This window comes from Folsomia candida, unplaced genomic scaffold, assembly GCF_002217175.1.
Source record: "Folsomia candida strain VU population unplaced genomic scaffold, ASM221717v1 Fcan01_Sc007, whole genome shotgun sequence".
NCBI classification, from domain to species: Eukaryota; Metazoa; Arthropoda; class Collembola; order Entomobryomorpha; family Isotomidae; genus Folsomia; species Folsomia candida.
This window is the reverse complement of record NW_019091199.1, coordinates 854544-872350: the sequence shown is the minus strand read 5'-3', so window position 1 is coordinate 872350 and position 17807 is coordinate 854544. Positions and strand designations below refer to the sequence as shown.

Below are 17807 nucleotides of genomic sequence, written 5' to 3'. Positions count from 1 at the left end.
AATGGCAAATATTGCATAACATTTTGCGTCGTCAATTCGGGACAGAATTCCGATTATGTGTTTATTCATATATTATTTGCACAATCTTATTCTGTAAAGCTGGTTTTATGCACGTCGTCGTCACTAATCGTCACGAAGTAAACAGAATTATGAATTATGTGAAACACAAAACCGAATAATATTTATGGGAAAGCAAGTTACCTAATTTTGCTGATGAAATCATTGAGTAATGATCCACAGTATTCGTACTATTATTTTATTTTTACAGAGTTTCTTAAATCGTAGATTCGTGTTACTTTTTTGTAAAAAAGTAATAAAGAAAATTCATAGTTGAGTTGCGTGCTCTGGATAATTGTTTTATTGTTGGTTGTTCTGCACTTAATTTCAAAATTGGAAATGTAAAGTACAGTTTTTTTTTACTACGTATATATTGATTATGCTTAATAAGAAAAATTACTGCACACATTACGAAATGCACGTCAAGCGTACATAATTTTCGAGCATTGTACATAAATAACCAATCAGAGACACGTTTCGAGAGAAACGCAATAGCATCGCCATATCTGTGGCCAGCACGTTACGACGAACATTTTCATTATGTTTCTCGATTAAGCACTGTTTTTTTTTATTCTGCTGTAAATACGGATCGAAAATCTCGAGATGGATGTTCTTGTGCATAATTGTGTCGCAGATTAGGAAAGCACTATAGCTCACAAAGAAATAATCTCATACCTACATATATTGCTTGACATGAATAACTAATATGTGCATAAGGATGCATCTACTGTAGAATAGGAAAATATTAATTTTGCAGATAATTTCAGAACTTTCATCCTATTTCAATAATTCAGGGACAATTTCCAAGTTATCCGACCTGGAAGTCTTCACTTTATTGTTATTAATAAAAATGATCTTGTCATACAGAGTGATAAGATGACTAATAAGCATTGCGTGAGGAATATTTAAAACAAACCGTTTATTCAATCAAATATCTTGCAACAACTGGGACAAGGTTTTAAACGTTGGTCGCATTTTCGAGTCAATGGAGCAACATTGACGAATGATGTTGTCTCTGCAAGAGAACGGATGACTATGATTTATTGAAACCTTCACAAAAACCGCATGAATTGAGAAATTACATTTTTGAAGTTGCAAGCTCTGGTTTATCAAGTTTGTAAATTCCAGCTCGGATATCATCGGGAAGAGTGACACTCCAGGACTGACCAGCAAATGGCAATCTACCAAGCGTGTACAACTCCCAGAGAAAAACTCCTGTATCCCATTTCCGAAAATAAAATTATCTTATTCCAATTTAATAAGAAACCATGCTTCATATAGTTACGAACCAAATGACCAAACATCCGATTGTTCCGAGAACTTAAGATCGTCAAGCGCTTCCACACTTACCCATCTCCAGGGCAAGAAGTTCTATGCAGCATGAATGTAATTACATATTTGTTGTTTGTACGCTAAGTTAATCGTATAACATGATTGAAATATGGTAGAAATAATTCACATGTGAAATAATTCACGACACCGAATCTCATCAAACTATTTCCCATGATTATCTTACCTGCTGAAAATTCTTAACATAAATCTGGTAATTGTATAATTTTCCAGACATTCCAAAGTCGCAAAGTTTTGCACGCAAGTCTTTTGTAATGAGAACATTTCTTGCTGCGAGATCTCCGTGAATTACCTGAATATTTATTTATTGAAATAGTAATGTAATTCCCATAAATTTAAATAATTGAGCAAAATATGTATTTGGTAAAACTAGTGTGAGTAGACAACCTTCTTGAGTGCGAGATGACACATGCCTCCACAAATTTCCAGAGAAAATCTCTGCAGGGTTTGTCGCAATTGGTGAAGTTCTTGCTCCATAAAGTTAATGGTTATGTTCACACTTTGAAAGCAAATTAATTGGAAGGTTAGAAAACTTCATTACTATAAAATAAACCTTTAACTCACTATTTTCTGTCCTCTTGGTCGAGCAAGGCCGAAAAACCGGAAACAGTGGGACGTAATTTTTCTAGATACGAGTGAAGGCATCCCATGGTGCAAAATTCCGAAATGAGGAAGTAACTGCCTATTCAAGACCCCACACAAGAATAAATAATTGTTATCATGGGAAATACACAGCGTTATTAAATCACGTTCAAGTTTATGTATGTGTGTTGGCATTAACCAGTGTTTGGGTCGCAAGTAACTCCAAAGAACGTCAAAATATTTGGATGCGACCCAACATGCAAAATAACCTGCATTTCTTTGACCAGCATTTCTAAACTGTTTTCTTTAGTTTTCCCAGTTTTTCCAGCAATTTCAAAACTCTTCCCATTTCTTTGAAGGGTTCCTTTGTAAACCAAACTGAACTGTCCATCCCCGATCATATGAGATATGTCTAGAAAAAAAATGCTCGTGAATTATGTAAATGCGTATAAAAGTCTACCCAGTCTGTAAGCCCATGAACTAATCACAAGTATAAGAGTTCAGGTATATTTGGACTGTATTTACCAATTTGCAATTCTAGTGGTGTTATCAAAGAGTCCAGTAAAAGCTTATTGTCCACAACATTGAAGGACTCATCTAAAGTTACATATTCGGAAGTGTCCAAGTTTTGCACGTATTCATCTCCCTCATTTAAATACTGGTCCATTTTCCGTTTAAAGTCAGTCATGGCAGCTTCCGTTTTGGCCACCTGTCGCAAATAATGCGGAACTGCCCAATAAGCCAGCCAACCCCAGGTGAAAGAGGTCACAAGGAAAGTCAGGATTTCGGAGGCAATGAGCAAAAATGACATTGAATTGGTGAGGAAAGTATTTCTGAGTATGAGTAACTTGAAGCAGATGTAAAGTGGAAATTCCACTTGCGAAAGTCGACAATATATTCTGAGTCGGGTGGGACATCTCTAGAAACAAGGAAAGAGGCAGGAAAATAATTGTTAAATATTGCTGATGAGAGGCACATGGAGGAAGAATCTTATGAAAATCAGAGTGAATTATTTACTGATGTTGAGCAGGATTCTAGTCCGGGCAAAAAGTCCTGTTTTGATGAGAATCGAGCGTGCACGCCCTCGTCCCTACTTCTGCATGGATTCATATGAAATTTTCAACTGTCTTAGAGATGCGAAATTTGGCATGCACATGCACCAACATATGCTGTATCATAATACAACATCAATTCCCGTTCCGTTCGCTATAAATTTTTCAGGAAAAATCAAAAACCAAGAAATGATAGGGATGACATTTGGTTTTTGATTTTTCCTGAAAAATTTATAGCGAACGGAACGGGAATTGATGTTGTATTATGATACAGCATATGTTGGTGCATGTGCATGCCAAATTTCGCATCTCTAAGACAGTTGAAAATTTCATATGAATCCATGCAGAAGTAGGGACGAGGGCGTGCACGCTCGATTCTCATCAAAACAGGACTTTTTGCCCGGACTAGAATCCTGCTCAACATCAGTATGCTGCTTACTCTTATGATGCCACTCCAAACTAGGAATGTTTTCACGAATTGCATAGGAATTGCAATGATGATAACAAGCCAAATATATATTTTTACACTGGAAGCTGAAGAAAAGATTGTTTTCGTTTAATAGAAATCACGTACTATCATGGATGCTTCAAATTACAATCGGTGCATATATACAAAATGCATATATTACCAACTTCGAATACCGTGTGTCGCTTAATTGTTAATCGAACAGCCCAGAAGATCCCAAGCATCTGGAATAATGTGGTAAGAATATGCCTGGCAAAATCATCAAACCAATTGTTTGGTTATAAAAATACAAATGTTTCCTTACAATTTCGAGAAACAAGACCCGATACCATTCTCCAGAATTGAAACCGACCCGGTTGCACTTTTCAGTTACAAAGATAAATTGCTTTATTCGCCCTAATTGCTTCATAGCGATAAACAAAACAATTTGCACACCTTGCAATATTTAACGTTTTTTCAGATTTTACTTGAAATTACTCGATAAAGTGAACGTCAATGATTACGTAAATGTTTATTTCCCCGTTTTGGCATTAATATGGCGAAGAGTTTAGGAAAGTTAAAAATAATAAATGGTTTGTCGTGTGGTTTACCATATTTGTGGCATTTATTTGGTTGATTTTCTATGATAGGTGGCATGGAGTACTTTTAATTAAAATCATTCATTGTACATTGGGTTAATTCAAAGTTATGCTCGTATCAAAACCACCAAAAATCGGCTGCATCTGAAAATAAATATATTTATTCGCCAGGATAAAAAATGTTTGATAAAATGGTCATGTATTTCATGTATTTCCGTGCACAGTTCCAATCAAAATTTCACCTTCTGATCACGCACACCGGTCAAATAAGGTGAATGACAGTTATGTTACCTGCGCTAATACAAATTTTCATGCAAGTCCACCATATTATAGAGCAAGTGGTCTTGGTAGTGGATTCATCGGATTGAGTGAAAGTAAGTGCATGCAAAGTGACAACGGGTAGTGAATTGCATAAACTTTTATTGATACCAAATCGAATGTATAGAAACAAATGCATACTTTCCCCAAACCCCATCGGTTTTACGGAGAATAAAAAAGGTTGTAGGAGTTCTTTGTCAGTTGCCCATCGGAATGAAATGAAACAGGGCATTGGCACCACGAAATGTAGCAATGACACACGGAAGTAAGCTAAATGATACCATATGAAAAATAAGCTCCCATTGAACTCGGCAATGCAGTAGTTCCGCATAGGACAATCCGTTCGACAGTCCTCGTTGACCATCCAGATAGTATTTATCGTTCTGCCATTTCAGTTCGTTCATGTTTAAATTTAAAAATATCGCGTACAAATTAAACAATGAGCGATCCGAACAGGAACATGGAAGAAAACACGAAATCTGGTATAAAAACCAAATGGTGGGGAGCCATGTGCACACCACAATGTTGCGGTTGCTCCATCAAATACGTTGTAAGTATTCCAGGCCTCTTACGGCTTCTTAATATCGTAAGTCTCTGACAATTTGCAAATTAACGTTTCATGAAAACACATTTATTGCCACTGATGCTATTATCAGGCACTTGGATTCATCTGCCTTGGCCTCTGGCTTCCTGGCTATGAGGATGAATTTACTGGCCAGCGCATCAACTCAAATGGGGAAACGGATCGAGGATATGGAATTGGGTGGAAACGAGAAGCTCTCAACCAGTTTGTTCTGGCAGCAATCCTCATCAGCCTTGCGACGTCGATCGCTGTGTTGGTTGGGATCGTTGTGGTCAGAAATGCGGCGAACGATTGGGTCAGATTGGTGAGCTTGAGTTGGATTTCATTTTCATTATCATGTATTTCTTGGTCATTTGAAAATTTCATTAACAGAACAAGTTCGTGCATCTTTTTGTCTTTGTGCTCCTCTTCATGGGAAGCGTCGCGGGGGCCTGTGGGGTTTGGTACTTCAACGAGAACTGCTGTCATGTGGAGATGGAGGTGGACATGACGGGGTTAATGTTTTCGTTGGCAGCAAAGGAAAACAATTATTTCCGCCATTGTCACTGTTACCTCACGAGATATCTAAATCTGGGGGATAAGTTTGTTCCCTCAGCTAAAGAAACAATGCTGTATGATGCATTAAGACATCCAGACGTCTCGCAGTTCAATCAGAGATGGTCGTTTTCTGCACACCACTTGAGTCAACATGTCGCAACTATTGTAAGTGATCGTAATCAGTCCGTTACTTATTATACATGGAACTTTGTGCAGAATTTGCCATTTCCTTTTCAGTTCATCATGTCGCTGAACGACATTATCTATCTTCTTGGCTCACGCTTTACAAATCCAAGGCGAAACCAAAAAATTTCCATGACATGATGCAAATGAGGAGTGTAGCGGTAATTTAAAGAGCTTATGTCCATTTGAGTTTTATTTCGGACTTCAAGAGATTTTTTAAATACCGACAATATGTGTCATGTGTATGTCATGCTTACAACTCACCCTATCACCACAATCGCACCACCATAACTGAAAGAGATTTGATGTCATGTACTTATTAATTTGACCTGATTAATCACCGAACTTATTTTTTGCAATAATAAAATGTGTGCTTTCAAACGAGTTATAAATATATACACGTAGTTCATTCATTGTACCTACTTATTATACGAGACTAATCAATATGTGAAGGAATATACAAACTAGACCGATCACTTATGAACTAAAAAATATATCTGTACTTATGTACTTATAAACATAGAATCCAACTACTGGAACTAATATGCATGAAGCCAAAATTGTAAAACTTTATTTACACACATACTACGGACATGCTAAATAATTTGCCAATCTATCGGTATTTGTATGTACTTATGTATGAAACATGAATGTTCTTACATTTTAAAGTCCGTTTTGTTATCAATAGTGAGTCACATATATAATGCAAAATTATAAACAAGTGCATGGTTTAGGAATATTTCAGTCACAAGTTACACACTTTACTGACAATATCCCAATCCCTATACTTTAATTTTTCGTTTTTAATTGTTGGTTAATATTCTGGTCAACAAATATGAACTCTCTCGCTCGACAATGCTGGTTGAGTCCCATTCATGTTTCACATTCATTTCTAATCTCGCCTCATCCTTCAACTGACCCCTTCGAGCAGAGTCCAAGAACAGAGTTATTAAGATACTAGAGTAAACAACAGCTCATTCACAAATAACTAATATTGCATTGAACACTGTTCATTTGTGACGAATTCCCTTCACATGCCATCTCCTTCCTTGGTTTAATAAATACTCGTCGCACCCATCGTACATAGCTGCATCCTTTCGTGTGTACAACATGTCGTCGTCTTGTGTGATCATGTTAAGTATTGCGCAACGTGTTCCATTTTTAACATTATTTCCATTTCATCCCAGCACAAACTCAGCTCTCTCAATTTTCATATTAAAAAATAAATCATATTACTATTTGACTACGTAGCAAATGATATTCATAACAAATAGCTAGTTAAATACTACGTTTTGAAAAAATGGAGAAACCCTCACTCTGTCCGTCCTTAGCAGAAATTGACCTTATGAAAGAGGTTGGTCGTTTACTCATACATATTTATCTTGAATGCAGTGCATATCATAAATACGTAATTATTTGTAAATATATTGTCTCAGTTTCGCAAAAAAATTCAAGACTTGAACTTATCCGAGGTGGAGTTGGAGGATAAAGTGCTCGTTCGATGGCTGAGAGGTGAGCTTTTCATAAAGAACGACGTACATACCGATAAAATTTACGATTTGATTTGAATTTAGCAAGAAATAATAATCTCAAGGATGCTGAACAAATGCTTCGAAAGGTAGGAAGATGCTACTTATGCTTAAACAACGTATTTTTTGTGAACATGGCTTTCTTTGACATTAGCACGTGGAATGGAAGGTTGAGATGGACGTGGAGAATATTTTCGAGAATGGGATTCCTCCCGGATGGGATGAAGAATTGCCCTGGGTGTTGGCAGGTTTCACACCTTCGGGGTCAGCAGGTACATGGGTTTATTCGCTCGTTTTTATGACAGCCCATTAACTGTCAATTTAAGTTGCTACTAATTAGTTTCGAAATATGCATGTAGTTTGCATAAGTGACTCTGTGAAATGGGATTTTCAACGATTTACGACCACGGAACAGCGAAAGAAAGACTTTGCAAGGTACGCTATCCTCACGCTTGAGGAGAAATGGGGCACAGCGTTGCTTATGGGAAAATCTCGCCCTTATGTCCCCCAACTTATTTCGATTTATGATCTCAAAGGGCTGAGTTGGAGACAGCTTTCGAGCCCCCACGGTGAGTTAGTCTGGCTGCAGGTCTGCGATCTCTTCACGTATTATTTTTTAATGGTGTGGTCTATAATTTCTGCAAAATTTCAGCAATCGAAGTCGGTCTAAATCTCACACGCATGGCGGAAGCAAACTATCCGGAAATTGTGCAAACGCTTATCCTTGTTAATGGTATTGTAATATACATTTAGTTATGCAACTGATATTCATATAGTTCTAAATAACTGAACAGTAATACCCTAATATAATTTGCATAGTTCCGAGAATATTCCAAATTGTTTGGAGATTACTCAGCCCTTTTGTAACGGACAGGACAAAGGCAAAAATCATGTTCCTGGGTTGGGATAAAGCCGAGTGGACTCGAGAAATATCGAGACACATTCCCTTAGACCAGTTTCCGAAGGAATATGGAGGCCTTGGAGATGACGACGTGAATTTGGTATTCATTTTTAATTGAGAGTTACTACAATTTTACTTCAATTTACTATATTTTTCCAGAGACTACAATATCGAGAAGAAGTGAAGGCAATGCGAAAATAATATACTCCGTTTGTAAACAAATAATGTCCACTATTTTATGTAGTTGCATGAAAAACTAGTTATGTTGTATACAAGCATATTTTACAATGATGACACAGAATAATTAACGCCAATAAAACTTATTGTTATAAATATATTGTTATTGGACAGAAGGGTGCCGTTCAACCACTGGACTTTGTTGATTCATACAGAATTTAATTGCCGGTCAGTGTTCACACAGAAGATGAATTAGATAATTCAATTGTCAATTTCATTGCTGAGACAGGTGTCAACCATTCATAATTAAGAAGAGAAAGTAGCTCTCGTATCGTGTCCCATGCAGAATTTGTTCTAAAGTGAATATTAGGATGACCACAATCATTGATATGTTAGATTTAAGGAGTAACTTGAAAAGCTTAAATGCTTTCTAATGTTGCAGTCAAATGAAGTGTTACAATTCCTGTATAATTGAACATGTAATACTCTTCATTGCCGTGTTAGATTTTGCATACGGAACTGGATTGACGGGTGAGACAGATATATACAAAAAAATAGTATATTATTTTGTTTTAAAGGTAATTAATTATTAAATGGTTTATGCACACATTTAATTGTCAGACGACCAGAGTCCTTCCATTCAGTTTCTAGAGTTGGATAAGGATTATCAAGTCTACAGGAAAAGGGTTAGTCTCAAGTAGTGACTAATTCAAACTCATTTTATTATTAGGGTTTAATAGAGATACGTAATAACAAAAATTCCGTATAGTTCACATGGTCGGATGCCTTAAATTTTTGTTATAAATGTGTCGGTGATTTCGCAACCTTCGAAACTGGACCTGCGGAGGCATCGAAAGTGGCAGATCTGATTTATTCAAAAAGTTACTTTAGCCGTGCGTATGACCTCGGAAAAGATGAGCATCACGAGTGGGGTCTAGATCGTCGGTACTGGTTCGGTCTCACAGATTTGAAGAAGGAGGGGCAGTGGGTGTGGATGAAGAGTCCACAAGACAATGGGACCGTGGTGGTGAATCCGACTCGGTACCGGTGGTACCCAGGTCAGCCAGATCACGGCAAATCTCTAAAGCCTGAACATTGCGGGGGATTCTGGAACCCTGTGTATCACTTGGATCAACAGAAAAGCGGAGCAAATGCCACTGGAAGGAAAGAGATGCACTATTTTAATGACATGCCCTGTGACATTAAGATGTACTTTATCTGTAAGAAAGGAACACCCGCCAGTCCAACTGATCCAGTTTGCAGTAGCGGGGAGGCGAGTAACGTGACGAAAACGGATGGTATGGAAAGATTAAGTCTCCGTGTCGATTCATTAATATTTTTACAATTTATTAGTCACAACAAAACCGCCTCCAACTACTACTCCAGCCCCCACACCGTCGACCAGTGTAGGGACCACATCCACAACGCCTGCACCGACGATATCCACAACGCCTGCACCGACGATATCCACAACGCCTGCACCGACGATATCCACAACGCCTGCACCGACGGTATCGACAACGCCTGCACCAACAATATCCACAACGCCTGCACCGACGATATCCACAACGCCTGCACCGACGACGACAACAACAACGCCCGTTCCTGTAACGAGTACGACGACACAAAAACCAGACTCAACTACTGTAGCACCACCAACTGTGTCAACAGAGAAACCTGGTAATTTTTGTGTACTTAATTGGCTTTCTAGGCATTTCAATGATTCGCCTCCAATTTGACCTTCAGCACATGAACTTGGAGAGCCCTACACAGAGGCTGAGCTGCTACAGTGTCAAGCAACAGCGGTGAAATGGCACAATATTTTCAGAAAATGGCACAATGTTCCTGACGTAACTATCGACGCAGAGGTACGTAAATATATTCATTGCCCTTTCTTACTATAAAATGAAACGGCTTTTGTAGTAACCTCACTTTCCTTGACTAATTACAGCTCAACAAGAAAGCACAACTAGCAGGTAATCCTTTTCATTTCAAGTGTTAAAACCAGCAATGATCAATAATGTCATGTTAATTTCTGATACTTGAAAGCCGAAAATTTGGTACGTTCGGGAAAAATGGAACATACGTCAACTGGAGAAAATTTGTACTTGGCAGCTCATCCTGCTGGCAAAAGACGCTTTCAGGCAGTTTCGAATACTGAATTTGCTGTGAGAGAGTGGTACTTTGAGTTGTGTGATACCGAGGTACAATTTTTTTCTATTTCAACATCAGCAATAATCATGAACGATAGTGTTCTACTTTACTTCTACAATTAAGCGATTTGACGTTTGATTGAGCTCAAGGTATGAATTTGTTGTATTTACTAAACAATTTTAATGATAGAACTGGCCAAAAGGAGAACTCAACCATTATACTCAAGTCGTTTGGAATGACTCGATAAAATTGGGGATTGGCGTTGCGACGAATAAAGAAAATTCTCAGATTCACGTGGTCGCTCGATACGATCCAGTCGGCAATTACGAAGGTAAAACAAATGCTATTTGGACATATATGTATATAGGTAAGTGCATGATACTTACATATACGCATATGTAAATATACATATGTTTATTAGGGGAATATGATCTCGGAGTGTATCCCATTCGATGTGGAGTAGAAACAGTGTGCAATGGAATGAAGCCGAAAAACATAACCGGAAGTGAGGCTGATTGCCCAGCTCCGCCAAGCTCAACTACGCCAAAACCATTGGGAGTCGCTGCTGGACGATCGTTTCAGCGAAAACGAAAGAAAGTTCACAAAGAAGGATCGTACGTTTATCCAAAGGAAAGACCAATTAAAATTCTGGACAGGAAATGAAAAATCGGTGGCAAAAGTTAGATTCACATATGTATTTCGATCGACTACGAGTGTATGTAGGTATTTTAATTTATGAACTGTTTCGGAGGTAATTTTATAAGTTTGATTGTCAAGCCTTCAAGTACAAATTGCACCTGCGTCAAGTGCGACATATTCTTGCTTATTTATTGATTTAAATTATCTAAATTATTGGAAAATACAACTTTTACTGTAGTCACGATCTATGTAAATATGTGTGTATACGGCTATGGATTAAGCATATGTAGGTTTTCTCAATAAAACGTGTAATGATAATTAGACAGTAAAGGATTCGACAGAAGCTATGTCGACAATTTTCCAATGCTTTGACTTAATTATTAATCCCATGCATCGTCGTCATGTTCACTCGCGTTGCCGCATTCTCTCCCATCGTCACTGCTGCTGCAGCTGTCGTCAGTATCAATCATGGCACGTCGATTTGCCAATGCTCCCATGATTATGGAGGCAAAGTCATCTTTGTCCCCGTTTTTTTGTGAGCTTTTCATTTCATTTTCTGCAAATGGAGCACATCCTCGAACACTGCCGACTCCATTCCTTCTCTTATTTGGCTCAACATGCTTCAAAGACTTGCCAAGCCTAATTTGTTCGAGAAGTGCAGATCTCTCAGGCAGAGGAAGCGGTTTAGATGACGGTGCTGTGCGGCTTGCTTCGAAATGAGCTTGTGGAGGTGGAGGTGGAGGTGGTGGTGGGGGTGGCAAGTTTTGCCGTTGTGTTGTCGGTGCTGTTGGCTGCACATGACCGTGTTGTTGTGTCACTGCGCTTAAGTTGGGGGGTGTTTGTGGCTTTGTTCTTGCTGAGGGTGGCTGTGGGGCTGGATACGTCTTCTTGGAACTGAACGACGTATTTTTCATTATTTTTGTCTTATTGCTACTGACAGATTTGGAACGGATGTTGATTTCGGATTGGTGGACTGTTGATGGGCTTTCAATTGTTTCGGAAATATCATTATAGTATTCACCAACATAGTGCGTTTTTGTGGAGACGTTGAGATTTTCAGATGAAATTAAGGTGCCATTAGTTGTGCTGTTTATTGGTTTTGGTGCTTTCACACCATTCAAATATTTGGTAATTGAATTTTTTGGAAATTTTTCTTCAGATTTTTCTGTCCTTTTCTTTCTGTTAAAAGGAAGTTTTGAACGAAGTTCGCTCAAAACAGTGACAACTTTATTCCGATCGTCAGAGAGAACTGGCGACGAGTGTAATGTGGGAGATTTGTTGCTGCTGCATTCTCGGGACAAAATTTGAGCCGGCTTCATATCGTGACCAACTTGAAGAGGAATCGCAAGGCTTGGTGTTTGCGAGGGCGGACCGCGAGGAAGACGAATTGCCTCTTCTACTGCCGAGTAAGGAGGAGGAGGTGATGAGGACGGTTTGCTTTTTATGAACAAATCCTCGAATTTCACTCGTTGCTAAAAACATATGTATCTAGACTCACAATTCACGCTTGACACAGAATTTACATGACTTACATTATTGATCATCAATTTGAACTCAGTGTTCCACAAGTGTTGAGAAAGATTTGCTACATTGACTGCAATTCTATGGTCGCAATTGGATAAACTCCTGTCGCATACTTTACTATGAGCTAATTCGTCTTGGTAAATTTCCAACTCCTGTGAAATCACAAAATACGGTTGAATTTTTTTTAAATCTGCAAAATGTAAATAATTATGTTATCGTATACTTACGAAATCTGCCTCAACATAAAGCGTTCCGTCACTGGCTGAACTAAATTGCGTCACAACTCCTTTAACGAAACGTTGATTATGCAGGTTGAAAATTGTAGTATTTTCAGGAATCAGTGGATCTGCAAGTAAACCATTCTCTCAAACCAAAAATATAAAACTACGGATAGCAAGTACATTAGACACGATTCAAGTTCTGAGTCAACGATGTGCTTACGAAGATGTTTGCATGTATTTTTTAAAACGCAAGGTCGAAAGACAACTTCTTGAGACTGAGACTTATTTCCTGTCAATATTTGATTCGTCTGCTGCTTTTGAGGTTCATGATGGTCTAATCGTCGAAGATCGGAGATTGGGACCAAAAGTCTAAAGTAACTGTCTCCATCTGGCCAAGTGACTTCAACAGCGTCTGGTACCCACTCGTACTACGGAGACATTGGGCAAAATAAAAATTTTAGGTTCTAAAAGTTAACGGACGAAGCAACGACAATTTCATGATTATTTTTCCAGTTTTACTTTATTTATTTTCAAAGTATACGATTATACACTATTTTACTTCTTACAAAGTATACGAAGGCCAACAAATACGCCTTCCTCGTTTTTGGACTGACATAATGAACAATCCTGTGAATAATCCCAACTCCAAAATTGGGATTTTCTAATGATTTTGGTAAGGATTCACCTCCCGGAGCCCAAAGGATGTGGTCACCAACTTTAAACTGTGGAACTTCTACGTCTTGATATGCTATTGTTGGGCTTGGCTCACTAATATTAGAATTACTCGTTGGTGAAGCTTTGACAAATTTTAGTGAATTTGCAGTGGCCATTTTGTAGAATTAAAAAATAATGTTTTGAAACCAAAAACAAGGATTTTTTATATTTATCATTTATGGAGAGAGGCGACAATACATTATCAACTCGGAGTGGTACACCGTCGTGCATACATAGGTACATACATAAAATAATTAATATGTAGGTGTTATCTTGATCTACAAAGGCAAACATGCGCTGCTCATGCTTATATTGTGTATAATGTCATGGCCAGCAAAGCAAGATTTTCTTTCAAAGTCGGGACATTGGAGTAAACGAGGTTTGATGATAAGGTTAAATCCAATTTATCAGTAGTCAGGCGTTGCAAAAGCTCAGAATATGCAGCACACCACGAGTGACTAGTTAATTCTATTCATTAACAAACTGGGAGGCAGCATACATATGTAAAATAATCTTGAGCTACGAGGTACAAACGTACTCCCACCTAAAATACAGTGATTGGGTTATCAACAAAATCCACTGTATGACATAAACTACTACGTAATGGTCTGAGTCATTTCGATGGATTATTATTTAAAATATTTGTGAGTTGATAAATGCAAAACTATTTATGCATTGTTAAATGCTTTATTGCAGTCCTATGCAAATTTTAAATAATTCATCATTATTTACTTAATCCCACGCGTCACTGTCTTCGTCATAGTCTGAACCATTGGAATCTTCGTCATCGTCGTCGTCGTCCAACATTACTCGTCTTGTTGCAATTGCTCCCTTGATAATGTTCTCAAAACCTTCAGATTTTGATATTTGTGTTTCACTCTGGATTTGTGGGAGGTCAGAGTTATCTCCGACTGGGCGCAGTTTAGTTCCTTTGCGAATTTGTTGCAAAAGACACCCTCGATCGGGTTGCGAAGGACTCGAATGTTTCTCGCTTGGCTTTTGTGTACTGATGTCTGTAAAGTCATCCGCCGAATTCTTAAAATCGTTGTGACCATTGACATCCAGCCATTCGGTAGGTGGAGGAGGGAATGAATTCAGGTCATCCTTGTCTGCAGATAGTTGAGGGACAGTTGGAGGAGGAGGAGGTGGTGGCGGTGGTGGTGGTGGGGGTAGATTTTCCCTTGAAATTTTTAGGCTTTTTGGTTCCTGGTAGATTTCTGATTGAGGAAGAACTTTTGGTGGCGTGTGTTCCAATATCGGAGAAAACAAGGGTGCTGCTGCTGGAGAATGCGAGTCCAAATATGGGATTTGTCCAGCATTATTGGAATAATAACTGGGTGCATTATCAATAATTGGTGGTTGTGTAATTTTTGGTTTTAGTTCAACCGACATTGGACGCGGTACAGATTCCGAATTCAAGTCAGGGTACAGTTTAGATTTGATTGGTGGCAATACGTCTTGACACTTTGTCTCTGCTGTTGTTGTGACATTTTGTGAATGAAGGTGCATTGGGTACTCCTCAGGAATTTGAGTAAAAGAGGTGGGGCGCTGGACTTGTGAATGTGGGGGCTGTTGAGCAATAGGCCGTTTAGCTTCGAATGGATTTGCTGTTGAATTTATAGCCAGCGGAGATGAAGACTTTAGTTCTTGAGGAATGATAGGGGACGCTTGGTCCAGATGTGACTTTGGCCTTTGTGGTATAGGCGGAAGTTTGGGTGGTTCGGCTTGCGAGATAATTTCGATTTTTGAGAATTTATTATTTCCAGAATCGAGAGCTTTCACGGGTTTTGGAGCTAACGTTGGTCTAGGTTTAAGCGGGGGTTTAGTTTCACTGATATTGAAACAACTCGTACTTCTCGTCATACCAGTTCCAAATGATGCCCCAGCAGATCGTGACATTGACAATGAGCTGGCAGGACCAACTGAATCTGGACCGTCGTTATCTATTTTGTCATGAATTACACTATTCGATGCTGGTTTCCTGGGTGGTGGTAAGCTTAATCTATTTTTTTGAGGCAGTTCTTCTCGAGGCAATGTTGCTTGTGGTCCCATTGAAGCTGGCCGATTTTTTGTAGCTTGACGTCGTTGCAGTTCTTCAATAAATGAAGTTGGCTTCGAAGTTAGTGGGATGCGTGCATTGTCCTGGCGCACGTCGTCTGGAGGTTGTGGCCTGATATCTTTACCTGGCGTCTGCGGAGGATCACATATCGGTTGAACTGGAGGGACTTCAGTTTTGGATCGAATGTTTAACTTTCTGTGTAACTCGTCCACCAAAAGTGATTGCGTTTTTATGTATTTTGGCATTACGTTTGGCCTTTGATGTGATAAACTGGGTTTATTTTCTTCTTGAACTCCACACGAGTCCAAGTTCATCATGGAAGCAGAATAATTCTTGGAGAGTGAAGAGGAACCCACATCCTGTTGTTGTTTGGAAGAATAATCTTGGGTCTGATGAGAGTTTGACCAATCAGATTCGAATTTCGTCCACTCTTCTGTGCTTCTCGATACCGGTGGGGAAGGTGTTAGTGGAGGGGCTGAAGCAGGAGTGGGCAATAAAGAAATATTATTTGTTGGCTGATGGTGACTAATTGGCATCGAAGTAGCAACCGAATATGGTGGAGGAGGTTCCTCTCGGTAAAATAAATCTTCAAATGTAAGTTGCATCTGCAATTTACACGGTAATAAATTATGCGACGTCCTTTAATGCAAATAGTGAAAAATGATAGGACTCACTGTGCCTTTTCCAATCAATCTGAATTCCTGCTCCCAAATTTGTTTTGTAAGATTGCTAACAAGGATGCAAATTCTGAACTCGCAGCCATTTTTTGAGTACGCGCAGGATGCACCATGATGCAACTGGCCGGTGTAAACGGGTCTTTCCTAAAAATGATAGTTATTTAAGCATTGCAATGATCTTGGACGACAAGTTCTTAACAACTGTGCATATTTCACTTACAAATTCTGCTCCAATAAAGTAATTTTCGTCGCCTATGAACATGCGCTTCACAGAACCCTTGACCACGGTGTTGTTGAGAAACAAATAAATAAGGTCGGACTCTGATATTAATGGATCTATTAACAGTATAAAAAGTTTTAACGTACTAACTTGCTTTTGATAATGCAAATTATGTGGATGTGCATATTGATACTAATAAATGCTTACGGCTTGAGGCACGCTTGTTTTGCACCATGCAAGGCCGAACTACGTACGCCTTTACACCAACATTATTTTGAGGTAACGCCCCAAATTCGTGGCTGGACTTTTTTCTATTTTGAGGTCCTGTTTGCTCAGCATTTACAAAACCAATTCCGTGAGAGTTTACAGATTCCAGAAACTCTCCAAGTTTTTTCAAGTCCTTGGCATAAACTCTGCGTCTGAAAGCACGGTGACCATGAGGGCTTCGAACTTCTTGTGAGCCTTCGACCCAATCGTGCTACGTGAACAAGGAGACAACAAATCTGTTAGTTAGTAGAAAGTCTTTAGGTAGAAAATCTGTAGAAATATGTGCATTAAGTGGTCTCACAAAGTCGACATCGGCCAACAATGCTCCCTGGTTTGAGTGATCCACATGGTAAAGAGTTCTTTCAATGCGACCAATATCCAATTTGTTAATCGACAAGATTTGTCCTTGTGGATGCCACACCACTTCGTCGTTAACCTTCAAATGCTCCAAGACAACTTCGTGCATTTGTCCACTAAAAACTGCTGTTAACGCTTGTGGGTGGTGATTTGGGGGCTGTTGTATCGTTCCCACTGGAGAGATTGGAGAGAATGGAGTAAAATTGGGAGAACCAAACTTTATTGGCTGCTGATGCGAGATTGGTGAAGCGTTGCTGTTGTAATAATTATTCATGGTGGAAATTCATTGAATTTGTTAAAAATTTGTATGCAAAGGGCCAGTGAGATATTATTTGGAATTGAGGCAGTTTTGTTAGAAAATGAGTCTACCTTAATTAATTTTGTTGAATTGGAGTGCGTATCAACCAGAGTGATATTGTGACAATTATACAAAACCCGACCAAAATTTGCTGTAAAGGTCATTACATTACATTTTGGCAGTCCAGATTGAAAAGTAATGGTGATCCATTCCTGGTGATAATAGCGATAATAGAGATAAGATAAACCCTGGTTTTGGCTTGTAATGACAGAATCGTATATTCCAATGTTTAACTACACGCTAATTTAAGCCATATTCACGTGAAGGGTAAGCCCATCTCGACAACGACATATTTAGAAAGTTA

At 38.8% G+C, this 17807-nt stretch overlaps 6 protein-coding genes across 7 annotated transcripts; 3 read left to right on the top strand and 3 right to left on the bottom strand.

Annotated features, from left to right (window-relative positions):
• Window positions 1–959: 959 nt before the first annotated feature.
• On the bottom strand, window positions 960–4010 carry LOC110852741 (tyrosine-protein kinase receptor torso). The gene is made up of 11 exons (XM_022100852.2): window positions 3812–4010; window positions 3671–3731; window positions 3481–3575; window positions 2515–2908; window positions 2189–2401; window positions 1972–2089; window positions 1795–1906; window positions 1574–1699; window positions 1347–1428; window positions 1140–1272; window positions 960–1072 (listed from the first exon to the last, which is right to left on the bottom strand). The coding sequence occupies exons 1-11, from the start codon at window positions 3914–3916 to the stop codon at window positions 985–987; spliced, it is 1527 nt and encodes a 508-aa protein (XP_021956544.2). The 5' UTR covers window positions 3917–4010; the 3' UTR covers window positions 960–984.
• Window positions 4011–4627: 617 nt separating this feature from the next.
• On the top strand, window positions 4628–6102 carry LOC118436264. The gene is made up of 4 exons (XM_035853961.1): window positions 4628–4989; window positions 5060–5290; window positions 5359–5688; window positions 5761–6102. Exons 1-4 carry the CDS (start codon window positions 4843–4845, stop codon window positions 5845–5847), a joined length of 795 nt encoding a protein of 264 aa, XP_035709854.1. The 5' UTR covers window positions 4628–4842; the 3' UTR covers window positions 5848–6102.
• Window positions 6103–6508: 406 nt separating this feature from the next.
• On the top strand, window positions 6509–8471 carry LOC118432907 (SEC14-like protein 2). The gene is made up of 8 exons (XM_022100663.2): window positions 6509–7060; window positions 7143–7218; window positions 7281–7324; window positions 7390–7507; window positions 7595–7804; window positions 7888–7968; window positions 8055–8236; window positions 8296–8471. Exons 1-8 carry the CDS (start codon window positions 7007–7009, stop codon window positions 8335–8337), a joined length of 807 nt encoding a protein of 268 aa, XP_021956355.1. The 5' UTR covers window positions 6509–7006; the 3' UTR covers window positions 8338–8471.
• Window positions 8472–8591: 120 nt separating this feature from the next.
• On the top strand, window positions 8592–11218 carry LOC110852565 (protein PRY1). Its single transcript, XM_035853814.1, has 7 exons — window positions 8592–9611; window positions 9667–9993; window positions 10060–10181; window positions 10265–10289; window positions 10363–10517; window positions 10657–10798; window positions 10889–11218. Exons 1-7 carry the CDS (start codon window positions 9308–9310, stop codon window positions 11128–11130), a joined length of 1317 nt encoding a protein of 438 aa, XP_035709707.1. The 5' UTR covers window positions 8592–9307; the 3' UTR covers window positions 11131–11218.
• A 34-nt stretch (window positions 11219–11252) lies between these two features.
• On the bottom strand, window positions 11253–14233 carry LOC110852362. The gene is made up of 5 exons (XM_035853813.1): window positions 13418–14233; window positions 13072–13279; window positions 12858–12976; window positions 12639–12782; window positions 11253–12578 (listed from the first exon to the last, which is right to left on the bottom strand). The coding sequence occupies exons 1-5, from the start codon at window positions 13679–13681 to the stop codon at window positions 11487–11489; spliced, it is 1827 nt and encodes a 608-aa protein (XP_035709706.1). The 5' UTR covers window positions 13682–14233; the 3' UTR covers window positions 11253–11486.
• LOC110852361 (pollen-specific leucine-rich repeat extensin-like protein 1) lies at window positions 14233–17627 on the bottom strand. 2 transcript variants are annotated; one of them, XM_035853812.1, is made up of 6 exons: window positions 17515–17627; window positions 17090–17399; window positions 16729–16999; window positions 16522–16637; window positions 16299–16445; window positions 14233–16229 (listed from the first exon to the last, which is right to left on the bottom strand). In XM_035853812.1, the coding sequence occupies exons 2-6, from the start codon at window positions 17252–17254 to the stop codon at window positions 14298–14300; spliced, it is 2631 nt and encodes an 876-aa protein (XP_035709705.1). In that variant the 5' UTR covers window positions 17255–17399; window positions 17515–17627; the 3' UTR covers window positions 14233–14297. The 2 variants fall into 2 exon arrangements, with proteins under 2 accessions (XP_035709705.1, XP_035709704.1); XM_035853811.1 differs by having other exon boundaries at window positions 17090–17627.
• Window positions 17628–17807: the final 180 nt, after the last annotated feature.